Source organism: Scleropages formosus, chromosome 10 (genome assembly GCF_900964775.1).
Source record: "Scleropages formosus chromosome 10, fSclFor1.1, whole genome shotgun sequence".
In the NCBI taxonomy this organism is placed as follows: Eukaryota; Metazoa; Chordata; class Actinopteri; order Osteoglossiformes; family Osteoglossidae; genus Scleropages; species Scleropages formosus.
In genome coordinates, this window is record NC_041815.1 from 20,122,021 (window position 1) to 20,145,962 (window position 23,942).

Genomic DNA, 23,942 nt, shown 5'->3' on the forward strand with positions numbered 1-23,942 from the left:
CATGGGCTTCTTTGAGCTTAACACATGGAGCAGGGTGATTTAATTGTAGCAACACAGGAAAATGCAGTCAAACCCCCAACTACCATGATCCCTCTCCCTTCAGGAGCCCAGTTTTATTACATTAGCTTGCTGAAGATTATTATTATTATTTTTTTTTTTTAAAAGAAAGGTAGGCAAATTTTAAAACAATCGGAAGCTGAAATCAGAATCTATTTCGAGAGTATCTAGATGGGGCCAGCGCCTCAACCTTCTGTGCTGCAACAAATCTAGTGTGAAGAGGGCTTGTTAAATATTACACCATAGACCCTCGTAAGTGATGAGGTTGAAAAAGCTGGCAGACACACAATGCTCATTGTAAGGTTCACTGAAAAGAGAAGAATGGAAAGCCAGGAAGGTGACTGCAACAAAATGAGAGATGTTGCAAAGTACTTGTATGTGAAGGTAAGATGTATACAGACCCAAGTTATACGTGTTCTTAATGCTGCAAATTTTCTGGTTTGGTTGGGGGGGTGTAAATGAAATTTTGCTGAGCTGCATTTTAATAAAACTGACTTACATTCGAAAAGTGTCTTAGGCTTGCATTAATAAATGCTTTGATGACAAACCTTTGACACTGAAGAGCTCTCCAGTGTTTCATACCAATCTTAAGTGACCTTTCTGCTCGCAGTGGAACCATAGCTCTCCACACTAAGCACAAGTTCTTCATTACAGAGGCTGCAGAGAACAGCAATTAATCACAAATTTCATTATGGTCAAGAATATTTATTTGGTTCATTCAGACCAGCTGTTAATAACAAATACAGTTTTTTTTTTTTAAAGAACTAAAGTAACACCCAGCATTGTATACCATTTCCATTATAAAACGTAATTATTTCTGTTTTGTACCGTCCTTTTTCTCATTAAGAAATTGTTTATAATACACAGCTGTAATTGTACAAACGGGACACATTGCAGCATGTCTTTATAGTACTACAGTCAGGATAGAGCAATTATACAACTGCTTTATCATACTCATTAATAGATCAAACTTCAAGTACTGAAAGGATTGATGTGAGCAGAGAGCAAGCTCTCAGATTTGCACTGAATTCTTGTCCAAACTAGCCAAATCATTAGATTTCATAAAAATACTCTTCAAACAATATGAAAACAATAATAAAATAAATCTCTCTCAACTCTAATCTCAGTCACAATTTCATCATGCTCTTGCTCCACTCACTCGACACACTCAAACACATGTTCAAGTAACACACGCAAAGAGGAACGGTATCAGGCATGATCTCCAAACAGTAAACAGTGCTTCCCCTAACCCACTGGGGGAATATGTCCTTATAGCTGTTTGTAAATCGACCGCTTCCTTGCTAGACGATCCATACTCCAATTGGCCCCAGATGACCTTGCCATGCATTCACGTGACTTGGGAAGCTGGGAGGGAAGCATTCTCTGGATGCCACCATATACCACAACCTCATCGGGGCAACTCCCTGCTGAGGCTCCTCACTCCACCAGTCGACTGCTCCCACTTCATCCTTCTGCCGTACCGCTTGCTCAAGGCTACGTCCTCCGGTTCCGTCTCCAGACTTTCTCCTCATGTTCCTACATGAGCGGAAGGTCTCCCAGTTCCCACGTGGTTGGACAAAGGCCAATCCTACCAGGGTAGCCCCTGTGGCTGGAGAGGGAAGTGGGAGGAAGGGCCAGGGCAAAAGGCTACGTAGGCCTGTCTGTGGTGATGAGGGGCACCTGATCCTCCAGGTCAGCCACAGGGTGCATCTGAAGCTCAGCCCCATCCTCAAGGCTGCCCCGACCCATCTGCCTGTACCGGCAAAGCCTTGAAAGTTCCAGCTGAGCCATAACGACCTCCAGGATGTAGTACAATGACCCAAAGAAAGCCACACAGCCCAGAAAGAGCAGGTACTACATACACAAGGTTGGAATAGACCAGGAAGGAATTCAGGAAGAAAGAGAACAGATGGCAAGATGAAAACAGGGAAAGATGGAGAGGGAATCATGGAAGATAGGACAGAAAAACAAAAAAAAACAATTCTGGTATCAAGGTCATATGCATACAAAATACCATTTAATGTAACTTTGTGTACATTTACATTTATTCATTTAGCTGATGCTTTTCTCCAAAGCAACTTACAATATTAAAGTCAATTATTACAAACTTATAATTGCTTACCCATTTATACAGCTGGGTAATCTTACTGGAGCAATTTTAGGATAGGTACCTTGCTCAAGGGTACTACAGCTGAAGGCGGCGATCAAACCTACGACTTTAGGATCCAAAGGCAGTAACTCTAACCACTACGCTACCAGCTGTCCCCAAAATTCGGAATTCACAATAACGACCAAGAGTGAATTTTATCCAATATATATGTGTCAGCAAGAGTGTCTCAGACACTAACCTTTAGAATATTGGAGGTTAAGGGGCTGAAAACCTCAGGGGGAATATCCAAGCCAGGGGGGCAGGGCAGAGAGTAGCTGCTGTTCAGGTATTGCCCACCCATGGAATCTTCCACAATTCTGTCAAGCAATTACAATACAGAACTGCTACTGACATTCAGCTACATAAACACAGTCACAGCTAGACCATTGGAAAACCTCACTGTAAGGTGACATAGTTGTTGACCAATCAGGTATTTAATCACTGCTTATTATCCAGTGCATCAGGAGCTGGACCCTCCTAAGAATAACACCACAAAATCTGCTTCCCAAGAGTAATAGTGTAAAACATATCTGAGATGTTCCACTTTACCTCTGTCTTTCTTTCACTTCCTCGAAGGTCAGAGAAGACCCATAGAGGGTAAGCTTCCATTGCTTCAAAATGCCCAGAGACAATGCACCCTGTCCTGAAGGAAAGAGGAAGGAATACAGCGACTAGTGTGGCACCCTTCAGATGTCTTCATAAAAAGCACAGGATACAGCAGGACAGAACATGGTGAAATTAAGATAAAGAAAACTGCAGCTAGAAATCCAAGGATAAAAGATGTCAATCATACTATGGTTTACCATGAGAGCTGCTCATCTTTCTTCGTAGACAAAAGCAGGAGTGCTAAAGCAAGAGAGCGAGAGAGACGGACAGAGAGAGAAAGACAGGGAGAGAGACAGAGAGACAAGGGTTTTCCTACTGTAATCAGTGAGCCGCAAACTGTACTGGCCCTCTGCCCTCTCGCCCCAGCAGCGCACTGTGGAGAAGGTCCAGTCCGTGTAGCCCGAGCGGTCCCTACAAACACACAGCCACACAGATGCTATCACACCTCACTACGTCTAAGCATAGCACCCCACTCCCAATTAACAAAAATGCGAGGTGAAGCAGAGCAAACGCCAGACTAAAAATGTGGCACTATTCTGTGGGTTACATGCCTTGATGAACAGTTGAATTTACTTAACAAAAACAGAAAAAGCTAATCTCTCCGCATCATTTGATTAACAGACACTGGACTGTTTACAGTGAGCAGGCTTTCTGTCAACATACACACACAGTAACTGCTGACGTAACATCTGAGTTCTGGAGGTGATCTTGAGGGGAGTGATGGCTAACTTACACATCCATGCTGCGACGGGCCCCAATGACAGAGCTCATGCCACTGGGACAAACCAGGACAATCTCCACGCTTCCGCGGCGAGGGTGGGTCATTGTTACAGTGACAGCCACATGCTCCAGCGTCTGCATTCCCGAGTGCTGCAGCTCACTTGCTGTCACTGAGGGGTGTGGAGAATAGAGCAGTGCAATCACAAATATATTTTTTTTAAATATGCTAGTCAATAATGTAAATTGCACACACATTATGATTATATGGGTATATAAGTGTGTATATACATGATTATATACGTGTGGTGGTGATGCAACTTCTCAATGCTTTAGAGGGAGTATTACTGTACAAAGAACAAGTTCTCTGCATACTAGATCTCTGCACCATCAATCTTTGATAACTACTGTGAACAATTAATACTTTAAATTTTGCATGAAAACAAGGGTATTTAAACAATACGGGTAATTTAGGTAATTAAGGGTATTTAGAAATGAAATGCCTAAAGACATTTAGCGACCTATTCGGGCCAATGCTTTCTCACCATCCAATCCATACCCGTGTAATGATTCTCTCTCTCTCACTCAAACTCACACACACACACACACACACACACGCCTGCTGGCTACCCCTGCTGACTCAGCTGCTTGATGACCCCCTTTCTCCCCTCCTGTGAGATTTTGCACCAGCACACCGTGATCCCGTGGCATTTCCTTGCCCACTGCTTGGTGCTGCAGCTCCACTCTGGATTCCCTTATAGGGAAGAAGACGTCCCCAACAGAGCAGGCGTGAGGGGTGGGGGCTGATGCGAACATGGGGTGTTTCTCCCCTCGAAACCTATTCAGCACCACCAGCGCAACAGCTGTATGAAGAAAAGGCTGGTGCCCCTTCCCATGTGGCCACTGGCTCTGACAGACTAGGTGTGATAAGAACAACAGGAAGGAATTTTTGGCAAAATTTATGTTCGGTTCACAGAAGGTCAGCTGAAGTCGATAAGAATCATGAGCTATTGTCAATTTGTCTGTCTCCAGCAAATCACTTAGCCGCTGACCCAATGGCAATCAAACGATAAACATCATATGCTAAAACTATTTGGATGAAAAACTGACATGGGTCGTCAGATTTTCAGTACAGCTGTGACATACTGTAATATGCTATGTGTGAATTCACTGTGACAACTCTGAGCTCAGAGCTTTGACATCAGCTGACATATAACGCTGCCGAAGCATGATTGCGGTTGACGAACACCAGACAGCATCTGCACAAAGACACCTCTCCAGCAGGCAGCTGGGTCGAGTGGAACGAGAGGCGCTCCCTACAGTCAGCCTGCATCATACAGCAAACGCTGCCAAGATACGCATCTTCCCGTTTTCAGTCCACGTGAATTCTACGCCATACAAACACCAACATGCTCTCCACAAATGGACTTCTACTTCAGACATGCACACAGCTCTTACTAGCTGTCAATCCAGACATCAGCTCGAGACAAACACACATACAGAGAGATACCAGTCTGAACACATCTTGTTCTTTTGCTGTGTTCTACTCTGACATTCAGTCACGTCTCAGATATTTCAGCAATTTACAAGGTTTCACACAGCATGTTCCTTATCTTGCACGCTGAAAGCATTCTACCTTCCTCGATAAAATGTATGGTTCTGACTTTTCACATTACACAGAGAATGTCAGAGTCTTCTTGCTGGTGACCAAAGGCTTCGAAAGATGAAGTAATCTAATCCCAGCAGATAAAACCCAGGTCATGTCCCTCTGCGTACCGAGTCAAATACTTGGAACTGTTTGCATTCTAGATAAGGTGGCACAACATGTTACAGTAATTCAACATCATAAACTGGTTATATTTTCAGCTCTTCAATTAATATGGCTAATTACAAATACTATCATACAGAAATATGATAATGTCCTGAGACGGTCTGCCTCAGATGCTATACTTGAGGGACGGGCTCCAGATTACCAGAACCCTGAACTGTGTAAGCAGTTATGTTTTTAAAAAAAAAAAAAAAAAAAAAAAAAATGGATGAAATGAATAATAGATGGAAGGATGAAGTATAATTTATATGGATTATGTATCTGCATTCTAGCTGTCACAATGGTTGTATAAGACAGCTGTGGCATAAACACAATTTAACGTCCAATTTAATGAAAATTTGACGTTTAAAAATACAAGGCATAAAGATAGTAGTTTGGCTCCCGTTTTCTTGTACAGCTTTGAAAGGACTATAGCGTAATCAGGGTTAAATGAAAACAAAGCTCTTTTCACACACACCGCACAGGGCGTGTCAAAGCAGCTGCCCATCATTTGGAGCAAACCGGCTTTTCAGCAGAGTTCAGCCTGGCACCCTGACACTGAACAGCCTCCTCGGAATCAAGAAAAACTGCGACAGAAACTTTTTTAAATAGGGTAAGGGCTTTCTGCCACTTTATCTTGGCCATGTGAAAGGGCCTTAGCTCACAGTCTGAAGTGAGTTTTATGCGTGGTTCTGTAGAACATGAGCATCATGCTAGGAGATTAGAGAGCCGGGAGGGAGCAACAGAACGAAGGCGGCCGGAGTGGATTTCGGGAGCAGCCTGGCTGGATTCTGTCACACTGTGCTTTATGTCTCTTACAAACAGCTGGTGCCACAACAGAAAAGGGGGCCTCGACTTGATCTTCCATTCACAGATATAAAGGTGACTTTGCGGGTAGAAGGCGAGAGATCAGGAAAAGAAGCAAAAACAACAGGGAGCATCAGGAGGGGTGAATGTTCATATTTACTTTAATATGCAATGTCAATCCCTGGTATTGCAAATGCTGTGCTGGACTTTTCTATTTCTCCATAAATGCCGAAGTTGAAACAGAAAACCAGAGTGCAGTGCCAAAGTGTGCGTGTGTATGTGAGCAAGAGGACAGAGGGAGGGAAAGAGAGGGAGATGAAGAGAAGAGAGAGAGCAGTATCTCAGTTTTCCACACAGCAGTGTGGTGCCTTCAGAATCAGAAACATTGCCTAAAAAGGACAGATCGTGGAGCGAGGTTGCCTACGAGGAACCCCTCCCACTCCCTGTCTCCCTCGGCAACAGTGGAGCAACAAACGAGCACGCATATTATCAGTCACGCACAACCATGTGCGACCACGTGTAGCCACACGCAAAACAGAATACACAGCGGCTGCAAAAGAAGTACACCGCACCCATTAAATGTAAAAAAGGAGGGATAAACACGACGTGTGAGAGTCCAGGTGGAACTGTGCTTAAACAGGCAGACATGCTCCGCCCTCTCACATCACTCACCATTCCAGGTGAGGGAGAGATCAGATGGCGCGATGAGGATTGGTTTGCCCTCCTTCAGGACAGGGCTCTGATAAGACACCAGGAATGGGACCGATTCCCACACCTAAAACAACAAGGGCGGGACAGCATTAAAGTCATTTTCAGTGGAACGTTGACACATACAAGGCACTGAGCCAAAGACTCAATCCAAAAATATCAAAGCAGTTACCCAGCCACTTCCTAAAATTTCAAACTTTTTCACCTTTCACGGCCTATTACAACAAGCCTCCATACAAAGGCCTTTGATGTATCACAAATGATTTTGTTCATAGTACAAAAGTATTCCCATATGTAAGGTGCAAAAAGTACATGTGCAAATAGTAAATGTACAAGGGGATGCAAAGGGTACAGAAGGCCACATTTTCTTACCATTTCAAGACAAAACACTAGATAGTCTTGCTGACCAAAAAAAAAATAAAAAAAAAAAACACCTTTTCATTCCAAAGTCACATTCCTCTCTCAAGCCTTTTATTGGCCCTTCATCCATTCAACTGCCTATTCTGCAGTAGTGCTCATATTCTTCACCATTCATGCTTAGTCACATCGACACACTTAAGTGACCTGCTTTTTCACCTAGGCAAGCTTATACCAGCTACTGAATGTGTGACGTGTACTACTAATCTACAGGTTTGCTGAGTGGAGCCCCCCGCTGAGCAGGTGTAATAGTGCAATGCAATGGGCTTTACCTTGGCAGCGTTGACCAGCCTCCAGGCATTGAGCAGGCCGAAGCCATGCTGGTGGCTGTGGGAGAAACCAGCTCCATTGGTCTTCCACTCCGCATCCTTGTCTTCGTACTGCATGCAGACGCGCGCACACACACACACGTGATGTGTTTACTGACAGAGTTCCAAGAAAAGACTCTTCCCTTCTACAAGAGCACTGTTTAAACACATAGTGCAACTAGAGCTTATTTCACTGCTCACCTTTGATTCTACACTTAGCCTCTTCTCCAAAGGCCCCTCCAGTGTACATGGATGTCAAATCAGAATAACATTATCACCAGTGACCTATGGAGAGCAGTTTGCTCTCTTGGCCCTGTCACCACTTTGATATGTCTTAGCAGTCTCACATGTCAGTCCGTTAGAATTAGCCACCTCTGTCATGTCAAGTGCTTCTAACAAAAGCGCATTTGCCTTTCAAATACCTTGAGCTTTTGGTAACTCGGAGCAGTTGAACATGTGCTGTGGATCTCTCTATACACGCTCCCCACTACAACTTTCATCCACCACTCTAGACTGCTCTCAAGTGTTCAAGTTCCACCCTCAAAAATTACCGAGTCCCTTCCCTTGCCCAGTCGTTCCCCGCTCTCTCTGCTCAGCATATGACACCCTGTCCGTTGCGGGCTCTTCCTCCCTTTCTCTCACCTTTTTGGCAGTGTAGACGATTATGTTCTGCACATCCCTCCAGGTGAGGCAGGGCCGCACCTGCAGCATCAGCGCCACCATGCCTGCTGCCAGTGGTGCGGCAGCAGAGGTGCCCGTGTGCCCTTCCGTGCAGCCTGTGCCATGCTGCAGTGACCAGTCGGAAGTCACCTGTGCCCACAGAAATATATATACGCGGACAGAAGTGAGTGCCTGTGCCACTTCACACAGCAACTCGAAGCAGGGCTAAACACACACACACACACACACACACACACACACACACACATTTGTACAATTTTTTTCTTGGCGCCAATATCCAAGCAAAAGACGTCACAAATGTAAGCTGTCAAGACATTTATGGTGTGTTCTAAGTGGAGAGAGAAGAGACACAGGAAAAAAGAACATGCTGGCCATAAATAAGGAGTTCAGTAAGACCCAAGGACATGACAACTGTGAGAAGAAATACGAGCAGGACAAAAAGGGGGAAAGGGTGAGACAAGGGGTGAGAGGGGAGCTGTTGACGATTCTTCTCTAAACAAGCGGGCCAGGACAGAAGTAGAGAATTGTGAATTCAGCCACAGAAGTCCTTCCACTCCTTAAAACACTAAACAGTTTACATCTTATTGAATTACATCAAGTGCTCCCAAGCCTGGAGTTTTCCTTAAACAACCATAAACCAGGGCAAATATGGCTCCTTCTTCTGAGACTCATAAATAAAGACTGGCAAAGCAGTCCTGTATTACTGGCTTTGCGAGTCACATTGGTCAAATACTTCAGCTAGACAACGAATAATAAATTGCATTATATTTATTCTCTGACGCTGTCAACCAGTGTGGCATACATTTATTAATACCAGTGTTCAGCTGATGCCTTTATTTAAGGTTACTTACAATGCCTGACATACTATACTAAACTACATTTACCCATTTCTACAGCAGAGCAATGTAACACACACACACATTGACATACTACTGGCAATTTATATAGTCACCAACTCGCATGAAACACATTTTTGGAGTGTGGAAGGAAACCCACACGAACATGAAAAGAACAAGCAAACTCGAGAGACTAAGCCTTATTTGAACGCACTTCCAAACGAGTTGTTTATTTGGCATATACACTGCGGAGAGCCTGTGCAGCCCTGTTTCTGCCTTTGAGCACAACGGGGTATACAGCAGCAGTCGCAGCAGGAAGGAGCAATTCCCCGTGCAGCACCAGTTAATGCCTGTGGTTTGGACCCCCGCACTGGGCCCTATGGAACAGTGGTGCATACAGAAACAGGCTCCCTGATTAGAGGCAATGATAGCCCGCCTTTCTGACAAGGCCACGGGAAGCTCGCAGAGCAACGCGTCACTGTTTCCATCGTACCGCTGAAATCGTTAACACAGCAACAGTTTGTACCATACTTGTCAAAAGGAAGCCAATTACTACATGCAGTAACAAGCAACCATAAAACGTTAACAGCTGTTCTCATTTGGAGGCTTTGCGCACACAAGTCTTGTGGGTACTGTATGCAATACCTAAACTCACTCACACTTTACCTGGTGCGATCCAAGAGATGAGCTCATTAGACAGACCAGGTGGTAAGGTACACTGTTTGGACAAAGACCTGAAGGCAATGTGAGTTCTGACACAGTAAATGACTATCACTGTTACAGAATTACATCACCGTTTCATTTTTGCCTGCAGAAGCTTTTGTGAATTAAAACAGCAATTTCAGCCGCATAAGTTAAGTTTAAGCGTAAACGGGTTCAAAAGTAACGACATTGTCGATGACGACTAAGTCAATTAAGGAATTATGACTGGGAAAGGTTTTCTGTGGGTGGGGCAAGTAGTAACAGATGACCTTGGATGCTCCTGGGCTTGTCCACTGACAATCAGCTGATCACTATGATCCAGAAGCCTGTTTTCTCTCACGCCACCATGACATCAGCAAGGCAAGGCCGTGTTGCCATGGAGATGGTGGCAAACAGCCACAAACAAAGTATCCCAGCATCTGCCTTTTTCTGTACCTCTCCTCTCCGCCCCGAATTGTTTATTTCCTTCCTCCTCCATTGGTGCTATCAGACTTATCAGTTAGTTTGACAATTAGTTTACAGAATCCCTCTCTCCAGTCATGCGCAGTTTGTCTGCACGGGTATGATGGGACAACTGGTAGCATAGTGGTTACAGCTGGTGCCTTTGGTCACAGGTTTGAATCTCACCTCCGGCTGAGCAAGGTACTTACTCCAAACTGCTCCAGTGAAATTACCCAGCTGTATAATTGGGTAAAGAACTGTAAGTAGCTTAATGCTGTAAGTAACTTTGGAGAAAAGTGTCAGCTAGATGAATAAATGTCATGAATGAAACCAAATGTCAGAGAGAGTAGAAGGCAAGTAAGTCAAATGAACTGCTGGGCTGCTGTTCTGGAGCAAAAAGTGACCAGACTGGGTGTGTCTGGCTGTGACAACACACACATTCATTCAACATTGTGCCCCTATGATCAATGACTTGGGGGGGTAGGAGACGGAGGGTACTTGACTCACAATGCTGCGCAACTGCCTATCCCCACTGCTGAAAGTCACAGCCAGCATGGAGGCGCACTTCTCTGCGTAAAAAGGCATCTTCCCTGTCTCATCCACAGCCCCTATACACATGACAGACACAGAATCAGTTTAGCACACAAGATATGCTAACACACAGCGAAAAAGTCTCAAACTTCCAAAATTTAACATAGTTAAGAAGGAAAAATTACATTTTCTCATTGGACATGAAAACAACATTACTAGTAGCTCAATCTTTGAATCAACATTCTTCGTTTCAACAAAACGATGTTTAACTCGAGAAGTGACGTGGAACAGTACTTTAACATAAAAATAAGAACAGAGCAAATATAAATCAGTATCACCGTGCTGTGTATCGTACTGATGTGCTCATGTCAAAGGGGATGTCAGGTTGAATAACGAAGCTCAACCAGCCCACGACGGTTCATCAACTTCATCAAGCTATACTAGATGGCACCCAAAGTCCAGCCCCATGACGTCATGCATTTTTGGACATGGCTCACCTATGGTAACTGTGTAGATGGAGTTAGCATAGCCATCGTAGTTGCAGTCATCCTCATACTGGCCGCCATTGCCGCTGGCAACAACGAAAATGCTGCCAAAGCCTCTTCTGCCAGCAATAACCCCATGCTGTAGTGCCGCCTAGGGGGCAAAAGAGCATATAACCACTTACATCAACATTAACCAAACTGCCACTGCTATAATTCACCTTCAACAACTGAGAAAGAACACCTCCACAACTGTTGCAAGCAGCGAGGAAAATTTTTCCTTCACGTTAGTGAGATTTGATGCTATTTGAGCTAATGAAGCTTGATAACTGCAGTGTGGGTGGGAAACTTTTTGAAAAAGCAGCAACAGTTAACTAATTTTGTTTCTTTTTTTAAAAGAAAAACTGTTCCGTGTCTTGGTGGGTCCTCTCACAGATGGCTCAAGTCCGTTCCCACATTGTATTGGATCGCGGTGCGGCAATACTGGATATTTGTCGTCTTCTGTTAATGATTAACTTATTGTGTCCTGTCACACTTAACGTCACATGACAGGACTGCTGTAACAGTGTTGCGCAAGTCGAGTACAGCACACGGCGACTGATTAGGTCGGAGAAGGAACGCACGACTTCGACCATTTTGCAGCTTTGAGGAATTTCCACCGCGCCTGCCAGACATGTTCGGAGAGAGGAGAGTTTGGGGAGGGAAGAAACCCACATTAAGGACCGATTAGAACTGGGAACCAGGCCAGCCCAGCTTGTCTTGGCCTGTTCTATGCAGCCAGTAGCGTTCCTTGTGTTCTCTGGACATCATAAAGTCATTTTCCTGCAGGACTAGAGCGGAGCGGACGTCAGACTCGGCTTCCGAACCCGGGGTGCGGCAGAACAGAGAATGCTGGGAGCGCCTGATCAGAGCCCCGGTGCAGGTCCAACAGCTGGATGCAGATCAACGGCGATCAATCAGGTGTGTCAAGGATGTTGAGACTACAAAGAACGGCCTTTGTTTCACTGGCCAACTTGGCCTCCTGCCAAAAACGGCTAACGTGCACATACTCAATCTCATGCTCATGTAGATGTGCGCAAACTGAAACCCATGGGTTCAATCTCACATGGACCCCTTGTCATGCACACACAGCCAGCTCCATATGAGATGTAGGCCACACAGGTCCTGATCTCTGAGTCATTCACAACAAGTTATGTTGTACCAAACAGGCAGGCAAATGCAGACAGACAGAACAATAAGCGCTAAGACTCAGGTGCTGAGGTCCATCTGGAGAGCATTCCAGCTGTTGTGAGTCTCCATGCTGAGTGAGACAGGAGCTCTGATCTCCAGCCTGTATGCTGGGGTCTGTCATCAACAAGCCCAATCAATCAATCTGCCCACACTGACCCTGCAGCTTTCCTGCAACTGTGTAATGCGCAGATTGCTGGATGATTCATACTAACTGACACTAGAGATCAGTACTGAATTTATCCTCAACAAATTATTTTATCTGTCAAATTTGCAGAAATAACCATGAAATCCCCACAACTGGAACTGTGACATTAACTAGGCTTCACTACATATACTGCTCACTGCTGGAGTTATCATACCGACTGACACTTCATCTTGAATTTATGAACCCATCAGGGGAAATCATCACAGTGCCTGAAAACAACAGAAATCAGAAGGAATACCTCAGTTTAGCCCCACTCAAATCACACTGCTGGGCACAACCACAGTTAATACTGGGTGAGAAACTTGCACAATGATGTGAGTGGCTCCTAATATGTTCAATCTTCCCAGTTCACCTGTGTAAATTGAGTGTGTTACTACGTATGATGAGCGAGACTCCTTGAGACCCTAGGAACCCACGTGCAAATAAATGAAAGCAAGACGGGTGCCAATACAAACAAATTAATATGGAAACCCACAGAACTGGGCTGTTTAGTGTTCAAATTTTGTTTTGCACTGAAAAAAGTTCCTTTCTTGTTACCAAACAGCAAATGAGATTTCACAAAACACTGGTTATCTTAAACTGCACAAACGAATGTATGCCAGAGGGGTGTGGATAGATCCTCAAAACAAGGCCTGATACTTATTATGGGGCCGTTACGTGGGAAGATATGTGTGGTCTGCTGCCATCACTACCCTTCCTTCCTCTCTCAGCCGCTGCTCAATCAGTTTCACGCGACAGCTGCAGCCAGTCGGAGTGTGTGGTTTCAATTGAGTGTCGCAAGGCAGAACGGCTCAAATCCTGCTTCGCCAGGCTGTGGTTTTGTGCTTTGCTCACTGTCAAAGTATGACAAACATTCTGTTCATTCAACATTACTCCCTAGTCGCCACTAAAAAGGAGTAAAAGCTGCTCTGAATTTGCCATGATCGGCTGATGAGGCTCAAGGACTGCCTGACGAGGGGACAAGCACGAATTTCAACCTAAAACAGGATTTTAGCTCAAGTTCCCTAGACTGTGACACATTGCCTGCTGTCTACCACAAATTGATGCCTTGTTAGGAGCACAGGATTAGGCATTATTCTTCACTGCATTAAGAAGACAGCCCTATAAGATTGGAGCAGATTTATGTCACTAACATCCCTGGAGGTTTCCTCTTTGGATATCTCTCTTTGGACATTAACAGAGATGACAAGTCCCATAAGCTCTTTTACTTAACATCAGAATTTCCCTTCTGTTTTAAGGTGACCCAAGGATAAGTAGTAATAACTGAGATAACCAACTGCATTTCCTTTCTTGAGGGGGAAAAAACAATAATGCACAGATGGAACCATGTGACTTTGCCCTCTGGTGGAGAAACAGGGAGCCACAAGGTGATTATTTTAGCTTTAAAAATATTTAGTGGTAAATAAAATACCGGATGATAGTTTTAAGTGATATTGATCTTTGCTGCTAAATTGTTGGATCTTGAAGTTCAGAATCATTTCAGGTCTTAACAACCACAGCAGATTCATGTTTCACATGAGTTTAATGTATGAAATTGGGGGGGGGGAAAAAAAAACACTGTGCACCCTCAAGCAAATTTTTCTTTAAATTACATAGAGCAAGTTAAAATAACGCAGATTGCATTGCTGTCTGATTCATTCTCCAAGCTTCTGGCAATTTTTATTTTTAAGCAACCTAAATCAGACCTTTCCCAGGGGGTGAGGCCCATCCACAGTCCGTCCATCGTCATCAGGGCCCCAGCTGAGAAAAAGAGAAAGCATTACAATCACTGTCACATGATTACAATGCGAATAAAGGAAGTAAAAGAGACGGACGGAAATAACAGATGAACAGCAGAAAATTTGACACTGTCTCAACAGAATTCAGCCTTCTGGTTTTGTTCACCTACATTTTTAACAGATTCAGCACGAACAAAGAACACAGCAATCTTTGTTCCAACTATGTACTTTTTTTTTTTTTTAACAACACCACTAAGCTTTTCTCCTGAACTTTCCCCACGGTTTTTATATGAGTACATGGAGTAGCTTGTAGTGTAGCAGTTAGACCTGGTGCCTTTGGACCTAAAGGTTGCAGGTTTGAGTCTCACCTCCAGCTACAATATCCTTGAGCAAGGTACTTACCTTAAAATTGCTCCAGTAAAATTACCCAGCTCTATAAATGGGTAAATAATTTTAAGTAGCTTAACACTAAGTCACTTTGGAGAAAAGTGTCAGCTAAATGATGTAATGTAAATACAAATTTTCTGATGGCTTGGATTTGGATTCATGAACTCAAAAATAAACAGATGGGATGCTGTACTAATAGCAGTCATTTTCTATTATTTATTTGCTCATCCAAAACAAAAGGATTTACAAATTCATCCAGATCACGCAATTAGATCATTTACTGAATGAAGTAGGCCAGGCTTAGCAACTTCAACCCACAATTTACTAGTCACAAATCTGTGCTCTGAACTAAGCTGCCTGCTATGGGAAGACTAGATCTCAACAGGGCATTTCTAAAAGGACCACTGTACATGTATAACTTGTCAACCTTCCAACACAGCACCGGTTAACTCATGTAGATCGCGCTCTTCCTAGCCCTGCTTGAAGCTGACATATCCTAAGGCAGATCTGGGGGCGGGAGCTGGCAACTGAAATCAGGCATAAAAGACCAACGAAAATTGTATGACCTGGTATATGGTTCATTTTCAAATGAACAGGTTCACTCAAAACTTGGATGAAACAGGAACTCTTTCAAGCACAAATCCTACTTTCTGCAAGACAATAACATAGGTGTAAAAGTACTGCTGTTAGCATGGGGAGTGTTTTAGGGGTACATTTTTGTGGCTGTGCAACAGGAAACCACACCTGCTTTAAGTTGACAGCTTGATACCCTGCTAGGGCAGAAGCCTCATTTCTGAGCACTGGCAAGCTGTGGCTTCCACAATGTCACTGTTGTGATAAACAAGTGCGCGCTGTCATGCAGTGTAATGTCACCGAACAGAACGTTGTACGACAATGAAAGCTGGTCCTTCTCCTCCTCCCTGCCTTGAACAACACAGTCACTGGGATCTATACCTGCAGCTGTAGACGTCATTGACCTGGTAGTGCTTGTTGAATGCCACTGCTTCCATACTGTCTGTGAGAGGCCCGTCCAAAACTCGAATACCTGCAGAACACACAAACACACACGTTAGAAAAATGCATGCTGGGCTGGAGTAAAACTATGGTTTTTTTCTACCTAAGCTATTAAGCACTCAATCAAACTAACGGTGGCAGTGCCAAAATTATTACCACAGTAAATTTCTAATAGTAAACATCCACACACTGTGACAGGCGAGAAGCATAACTGAAAAAGCTTGCACTGCATCACTGGTCCCTAAAAGCAGTGCCAGAAGGAATACTAATAAGTTAGTTTTTTGTTACACATACCAAAGGCTCAGATAAGCCTGGAAATAGGTTTTAATTTTTTATGTTTTCGCAATAAGATACATTAGTATTAAAACTTGTGTTCAATTATCTAATTACTGAATTCATTAAAAATAACCCTGTAAATGCCAGCCCCCATAAAGTCAAACTGTTAGAATCTGGTTAATAATTATAAGCATTTATTAGATTTTAAATTAATTACTTTGCTTTTAGGGTCAAAAAAGATATAAACTATATGAAAGACCTGCAGCTTGTGACACTTAATATGCTTCGACACACTGACCAGCAGTCTGAGTTATGCTTAATGTATCATTTAACACTAGGATCTGTTATAAAAACACACTAATCACAGACAAACCCACAAGAAATCCAACAATCTAACCGAAAGAAAAGCAGTATTATGGCCTGAAATTTGGTAGTGCTGCTGCATAGTATCACTTCCACATTTGAGTGCTTAACTGCTTAAACTGAAGAAAAACCCTAGTTTTTCCTCCAAACAATTGGCTCTTGGGCAACATCTGAGTTAAATATTTAATGAAAATAGTTGGGCAGCCTATGGTGTAATCTGAGAACAGAGGTTTTGTTTCAGCTCTCTGTATGTACTGAACTCAAATTTAGTGCTTTAGTGTACAGTTTGGTATATAGTTCAGTGGCATTTTAATGGTAATGCACAAAATATATGAAATTTATTAAAAAACACTTGTGATGATTCAGCTGTAAATGGACGTATCAGCAACAGAAAGTGTCTTCACTTGTAGCACAACTTGTAACCTGGGTATGAAGATTCTCGCAGTGCACAAAACACAAGCGGTCCCCAATTTACGACGGTTCAACTTATGATTTTTTTGACTTTACAATGGTGAGCTGGTGATAGACATTCAGTAGAAACTGTACTTTGAATTTTGATTTTTTTCCTGGGCAAGTGATACGCGGCGCAATACTCTCCCGTGACGCTGGGCAGCAGGAGCGATAAGCATCTCCCATTCTGTCACGCAGAGGTGTGTATTAGGTGTATTAAATGCATTTTCGACACAGTAATTTCAACTTCCGATGGGTTTCACGGAACGTAACCCCATCGTAAATCCGGGACCACCTGTATTTATTATGAAGATGAAAAAGTAGCTAAAGTGTACTTAATTCCACAAAACATGTATTTAACGTACAAAAATCATTTCCAATCATATCCAGTAGATGATTTTACATAAAGAAATGTATAGAGATGCACATCTTCATAAAGCTCAGCGGATGCATACCTCTATCCATTGCCTCATATTAAGTCAGATGTATGACAGAGTAGTACTAGTCTACCCTGCCTTTCAATCTGAAATAACCACGCCAATAGCTAATTAATACTGCTGTAATCCCTTGCTTTATAAGTCATGTACAATTTGTTTTCAAATATGAAAAATGCGATCTGTGCGCATACAGCCTGCAGCTATGCGCTGTCATCAAAACAGACCTGCCACTCGACTGCCATAAGCCACGCCCACAGCGCAGAAGCTGTTGTTGGGCACTGCCGCAATCTCTCCTGCGCAGCGGGTGCCGTGGTGGTTGTCGCTCCGTGCGTCCGGATGAGGCATAGGGTCCGGGTCGTTTGAGTTCAGGTCATAGCTGCCTTCTGGACTCTGAGGATAGAAAACACAAGGTCAACGGGGGCAGAAAGACTGAATAAATAAAAATTTAGAAAGAAAAAAAAAAAAAACCACACACACAACTATATATACCAAGAAATAAGTGAGCACCGCACAAGGCACAGGAACCATCAGAGACATGAACTGCATCAAAAGAAGAATGTGTAACAAAGATGAGTGTGAAGCTGCTTTTCTATTATCTAAATATTATCTGGAGGGACATGCACATGCAAACAAGCAAGCATACAATACAAACCCACAGAGGCACGCACAGCTACTCACATAATTGGGCTGGATATCCTGCAGCGTGTGTTGGACCCCGTCATCAACGACAACCACCGTGACCCCCAAACCTGTGATATTGTGCTCCCACACCCCGGTCACATTTATATCCATCCCTGCCGTCACCTCATTGTGCTGGAGGGAGATTGGAGAGTGAAATGGAGTGATCAGGAAAGGGAATGAAAGGTGAAGAACACATGAGAACAACACGGGAAAAAGAGGCAAACAAGCAGCATAATGGCTAAACAACAAAATAGTTAGAGCCCTTGCCAAGAAAATTTAAGAACCTTAGTTTGAATCGCCCACTCCTGCTCCACTATGCTCACAGGGTATTTACTCTGAGTTGGTGGGGGGGGGGGGAAGTATTGCTCAACTGTATAAATGGATAAATAATTCTAAGTCACTTAATACACAAATTTAGCACTGGATTTTAAAAGAATAATCCATGTTAAACACGTCTTACAGTTAATTCATATTAAACACATTGCTAAAGGGTAATACAGCAGTGTCTCCCTAGGGATTTAAACCTTCATGCTTTAAATTCCCACTCTGTATCCACTGGATTCATCAAGCCTGAATACTAATTTAAATACCTAATAAAAGTACACTGAACAAGTGCACTCCAGCTACACAGCAATGAAGAGGATGTTCTCACCAAGTGCCACTGCTTGGGGTAATGGGGGTCATTAAAAGCCATGCTCCGTTTAGCCCTGCGCAAGAGTTGCTCCTGCGAGTGCCAAGCCACGCTGGGGTGGGTGGCCAGCACCCTGGCTGCCGAGGCAACGCCCTCAGCTTTCCCCTCCGGCACATCGCAGAACAGGTAGTAGCCCTCCAGCTGTCCGATCTGCCCCTGGCTATGTAGCCCAGCTTCCTGGGCCACAGAGTGGGCCAGCATGTCCAGCGTGCGCCTGTCTTCAGTCCCGCTGTGCAACCGCACCGCCCAGGACCGGCCTGGTAAGCAGGGGCTGCCTTCAGGATCCGCCCAGCAGCACGTGGTCAGAACAGCCATCAGAAGGAGCAGCGAGGGCGGTTGGGACACGAAGAGGGATGGGGGAAAGGCCATAGCAACAAACGTGCCTCCTCACCGCTGCCCCTCGTCATGAGACCTACAGTCTGCAAAGACAAACATGGTGATGAAGACACAATGTGATGGGCACTGTGAACGGCAGTACAATACATAAGGAGCTCAAAACAGGGAGAAAGTTATTATATAGGAAAGGACAGAACCCCATTTTTTAAAAAAAGTGAGACAATATGACAAAAAGAAGGGCAGCGCAATGTATGCACCTTGAGTGTAAAATTTCGCAACAGTGGTCCAGGTAACACAAATATCAGCAACGATCACAGGACTCACTTTTACAGCCTGTTGTCATGCTGTCACCCAAGCCATCACAATGAACAACAAGGCTGTGTGACATTACACTATAACTGTTGCTTTTTTTTTTTATGTAATATATATGGTAAGCTGATGACCACCTGCCATGATGGACAAGACGTATCTATGTGAACTGGGACATCAAATTAACACTCAGCTACAATGTTATTAGCTGTTAACTGACTTAAAAGTCTTTTTTAATCTAGAATGTTCGGGAGGGGTGGGCAGCCGCTGGCACTTGGACCCCCAGAGGTTTTTATTTTCCTTTGACTTTTAGTTGGGAGTTTTTTGTTCCTTTCCTCTGTGGCCAGTAGGCATACTTACAGCTTTAATAACTGCATGGATAACGTATTGCTCTAGTATATAGTCAAGTGTCTCATCCCTTTGTTCAGCGCTCTGTGTCACTGTGTGAGAAGAGCGCTCTATAAAAATAAACTGAATTGAATATTCATGTTTGTGTGTTGTGGGCTATGTTCTAATTTTACATTTACATTTATTTACCAGATGCTTTTCTCCAAAGCAACTTCCAATTAACTCTATGTAGTGTTATCAGCCCACACACCTCATTCACCAAGGTGATTTACACTGCTAGATACACTACTTACAATGGGTCACTCATCCATACATCAGTGGAACACACTCTCTGTCACTCACACACTATGGGGGAACCTGAACAGCATGTGTCTTTGGACTGTGGGAGGAAACCAGAGCACCCTGAGAACACCCACGCAGACAAGGGGGAGAACATGCAAACTCTACACAGACTGAGCGGGGATCGAACCCACGTCCTCTCGCGACAGCAGCTCTACTCGCTGTGCGGCCAATTTTAAAACTGTACTTTGAAGACAAGCAAACTTGTTCGTAACAGAACATCCACAGTTAACATGCTAGTGGAATGCAGCTGCCTTATGTAACACATAAGATGGTTTATTTAATTAAAAAACACTCAAAACAAAAAAAAGTTTGTATACCGAAACACCAGGGCTGTCAAAAAAGAGAAGCTCTCATATGAAAGTCTACCAGAGCCACGGTTTTGAAAGGAAACCGCAACCCACCACAGGCTGGCATTCTACTTCTCTATGTGCAATTACTCCCACCGCTTTCAAATCTTTGAATAAAATACCAGGGAAAAATTAAACTTTTAAACAACACATATGTTGAGGCATCTCCTAGATAATTAGATCTCCGTTCTTTTTCACTGAGCCTAACCCTGCACTCCAAGTGTGTCACGCATCATATTATTACCACTATTATTCAGCTTTATTTAGCCGATGCCTTTGACCAAAGTGACCTACAATGTCAGGCACGTACAATGAATGCTGCGAGAGAAATCATTTAATATGAAGTTACGTAGTCCAGCTAATATACTCTTTTGTCTCATTAAAATACACATCATTCAACAATAATAAAGCTTATCAGTCTGAGGTTTCAAATCACAACTTTAGACAAGTTAGCACAAAATTGGAGACAAGGTGGTTCAGCGGAAAAGAAATTCTAAGCCATGACACAAAAGTAAAAGTACACGTGTACCGTTTACACACATCCTCCACCCTGTTACACACATCAGGGCTGAGAAACTTGTTAGTCGTCATAATTTTTCCGTCCCTACACACCTCTCTCTCGCGTGTTTGTTCAAAACCGTCTTCCGTCTCCTTCCGTTGCACTTTCTGCATTGATCTCCGAGATGTACGTTGTCACTTTGGAAAAAAGTGTCTGTTAAATTAAATGCAATGTAAATGTATGAGAGGTTGTCAGGCTGACAAGAAATCCTCAACCCTACCACTAAAAAAAAAAACATACCTTTTTTTTTTTTTTAATTTTGAATGTATTCAAGAATTATTGGTCACAAAACCATGTCTTAACACTTATTCACATTTGTTGATTTAAAACAAAACGACCCCTATTTAGATGCGTCCACATGTTCAACACGCCGGTAGGACATTATTTAATACAGTGAGAAGCCATATGTCACTGAAACTGTGAGTAAGATCAGCCTGGGAAATTTATTCTGTGCAGTTTCTCTGTCTGGAAATGTTTTAAGGCTGAAATGAATCATGAGACTGACTTGGCCAGGACTCGGGTGCCAGTCGTGGCAGTGAGAAAGGGGAGAAAGACTAACAGGAGACAGAGATGCAAAGTGTAAAAGCACAACAGCACCACGGAGGGCCAGGAGGTGATGATGATGAAGCCCACGGCGGACAGCAGGTGGTGCAGCTGCTAAAAAACACGTACGTAACGTAACAAACACGAGGCTGTCAAACTCTGGAGCCCCGCTGTTGTGATTCATATTATAAACAAGACACCTGCTGCTGGGAATACCTGCCAGTAATGTATTCAGCCACTGCGTCACATTGATTCAATACACGTGTGGGGGGGAAAAAAAAAAAAAAAAAAAAAAAAACAAGAAAGACTCGTCGTGTGTGTGTGTGTGCGCGCGCGCGCTCCCCGTCCGACTCGACTGGGCTTAGCGGTGTGTGAGGAGGAGCTCTGCTCCGTTCCGTTCCGTGCCGTGCCGTGCCGTGCCGTCCTACCGTGCTCCCGGGTGTGAAAGTGCGGCGATGTGGACCAGCAGAGCGGACACTCGCACTCCTAACACACTCCTGCCACTTCCTCCTTCGACTCCCTCATGTTACTCGCTCCTTACTCTTCTCTCCGCGACATTACCGCGCACTTCCGCGTCTCTCAGGTTACCTGCAGGTGACGTCACTTCCTGGAAGCCAGCCGGCCCTCTCCGTTCACTGAGCCACATGCGCATGCACGCCTAAGCGCGCACGTTCGTGTTGCGGCAATTTCAAAAAATAATAATAACAAGAAAAGCGACAACCAAGTTTCAAAGAGCATCTTTGAGATTTGTTTGACTGGGTTGTGGAATTGGTCAACACACCGTGATTAGTAAGAATAAGAAACGCACAACTACGTGAAAGTCGCGGTGCACGAGAGTGGCCGCACGAGGGCGAACGGATGATAAGAGAGAAGAACGCGCGCGCAGAACTGAGCGCAGTACCGTGTTGTAGTCGAAGAAAACCACAGTACCGCGATTCCTTTACAGCGCCCGGTTCTGTCGGGTAGAACTAATGAGCAGCTACAGTATTTCCACTGGCTTGCTGCTCAGAGCCGAGCCAGTTGTAATACAATGTAATGTAGTGTAATGTTCTGTCACATGGTGTGTGTGAGAGAGTGATTGTTTTTATGTGTGTAAATTTGTACAGCCCGTTTCAAACCTTCAACTTACTATTAGCATGTTGCAAATGTTTTAGTTAATTCCGGAAGTTCTTGGGCAACTTTCTTCCCAAATACAGAAGAGGTTCACAGTTAAAAGCATGGCAAATCAAGGATGGAGTGTTCTAGTGTAAATGTCAACAATGATAAAGATGCTTCAAGGCTGATTAAACCATGGAGGAATTTTTCTGAGTTTTTGACAAATTTTTCAAAGTATAAGTGGCTTAACAACAGAGATGCCATGAGGCTTGTCGGTTGGTTACAGTGGTCCTCTGGACCACAATGGAGTTGATTTCTCTCACGAGATCTGCTATTTCCTCATCATGGCCCTTTGCAAGAAATCAGAGTTGACTCTTCTCGTGAGTCCTGTCTTCTCCACGCAGTAGTTTTCTAGGACACGACAGACGACTCTTCTCGTGAGGCCTGTGATTTCCACATAGAGGTCCTATGGAATTCAACAGATAGGACTATTCACACTACACTTTCCTCATCATTATGAAACTGTGAGACCTGTGAAGAGCAGAATTGTGTCCAGGTGATGCATATTCATTTGCAATGAGTAGGTGGTAGCATAGCAGTTAGAGCTGCTGTGTTTGAACCCACAGGTTCGAATCCCTCCTTCAGCCGTAGTACTTTTGAGCAAGGTACGTACCCTCAATTGCTCCTGTAAAATTGCCCAGCTGTATAAATGGATAAGTAGCTTAACATTGTAAGTTGCTGTGGAGAAAAGCATCAGCTAAATGAATAAATGTAAATGTGGTTGATAGGATCTCTTGGTCACAGTCTTTCATTATTATCTCTCAGTATATTATATTTTCTACAATCACAGTTGCTATGGAAAAGCACCTGAGCTAAATCATTACAATCGAAATATAACTAAAGTGACTATTTAAGGATTCTGGCCATGAGTTGCTAAGCATTTTTTTTGAATTCCAGTTAATCAACCATTCTGCATGTATTGTGGGAGTTTCAGTAGAGCCTTTACTGAGACCTTGATAAGTGCAAGTATTAATAGAAGTTCAGAGTGCCAAAGTGAGTCGTGTATCACTCCAGATGCTGAAGTCAAAAGAGGACAGAAGAAAAATTAGCACTGAAAGCAAAGCAGTGCCATTAAAGGGGAGAAATCCTGGAACACAAACTCCTAAACTCCAGTTATACCATATTACAGTGTGACTTTCATAGCATCAATTTCCTGTGAGAACCTGTAGAATAGCAACTTCTGTATTTTAAAAAGTAGGATCAGAAAAACCAGAATGTCATGCGCTTGGAGGAGGGAATTATCGCCTAACATAATCATTGGTATAAAATTATTATGCTTGCACCATATCACAAGCCACATTC

At 43.6% G+C, this 23,942-nt stretch overlaps 1 protein-coding gene across 3 annotated transcripts; it reads right to left on the reverse strand.

Annotated features, from left to right (window-relative positions):
* Nucleotides 1–240: 240 nt before the first annotated feature.
* On the reverse strand, nucleotides 241–22,062 carry pcsk7 (proprotein convertase subtilisin/kexin type 7). Of its 3 annotated transcripts, none has more exons than XM_018740412.2 (17): nucleotides 21,914–22,062; nucleotides 20,996–21,079; nucleotides 18,663–19,120; nucleotides 18,008–18,142; nucleotides 17,554–17,719; nucleotides 15,744–15,834; nucleotides 14,370–14,424; nucleotides 11,265–11,403; nucleotides 10,744–10,844; nucleotides 8,219–8,386; nucleotides 7,541–7,648; nucleotides 6,816–6,918; nucleotides 3,546–3,702; nucleotides 3,129–3,223; nucleotides 2,756–2,849; nucleotides 2,406–2,523; nucleotides 241–1,911 (listed from the first exon to the last, which is right to left on the reverse strand). In XM_018740412.2, exons 3-17 carry the CDS (start codon nucleotides 19,068–19,070, stop codon nucleotides 1,705–1,707), a joined length of 2,145 nt encoding a protein of 714 aa, XP_018595928.1. In that variant the 5' UTR covers nucleotides 19,071–19,120; nucleotides 20,996–21,079; nucleotides 21,914–22,062; the 3' UTR covers nucleotides 241–1,704. The 3 variants fall into 3 exon arrangements, with proteins under 3 accessions (XP_018595928.1, XP_018595927.1, XP_018595930.1); XM_018740411.2 differs by having other exon boundaries at nucleotides 20,996–21,095; XM_018740414.2 differs by lacking the exon at nucleotides 20,996–21,079.
* Nucleotides 22,063–23,942: the final 1,880 nt, after the last annotated feature.

Coding starts and splice junctions, on each gene's coding strand:
- pcsk7 (XM_018740414.2), bottom strand. CDS start 19,070: ATGGCCTTTCCCCCATCCCTCTTCGTGTCCCAACCGCCCTCGCTGCTC. Junction 18,143..18,662: donor ACCCCAAGCAGTGGCACTTG/GTGAGAACATCC, acceptor ATCTCCCTCCAG/CACAATGAGGTGACGGCAGG. Junction 10,845..11,264: donor CATCTACACAGTTACCATAG/GTGAGCCATGTC, acceptor TCATGTGTATAG/GGGCTGTGGATGAGACAGGG.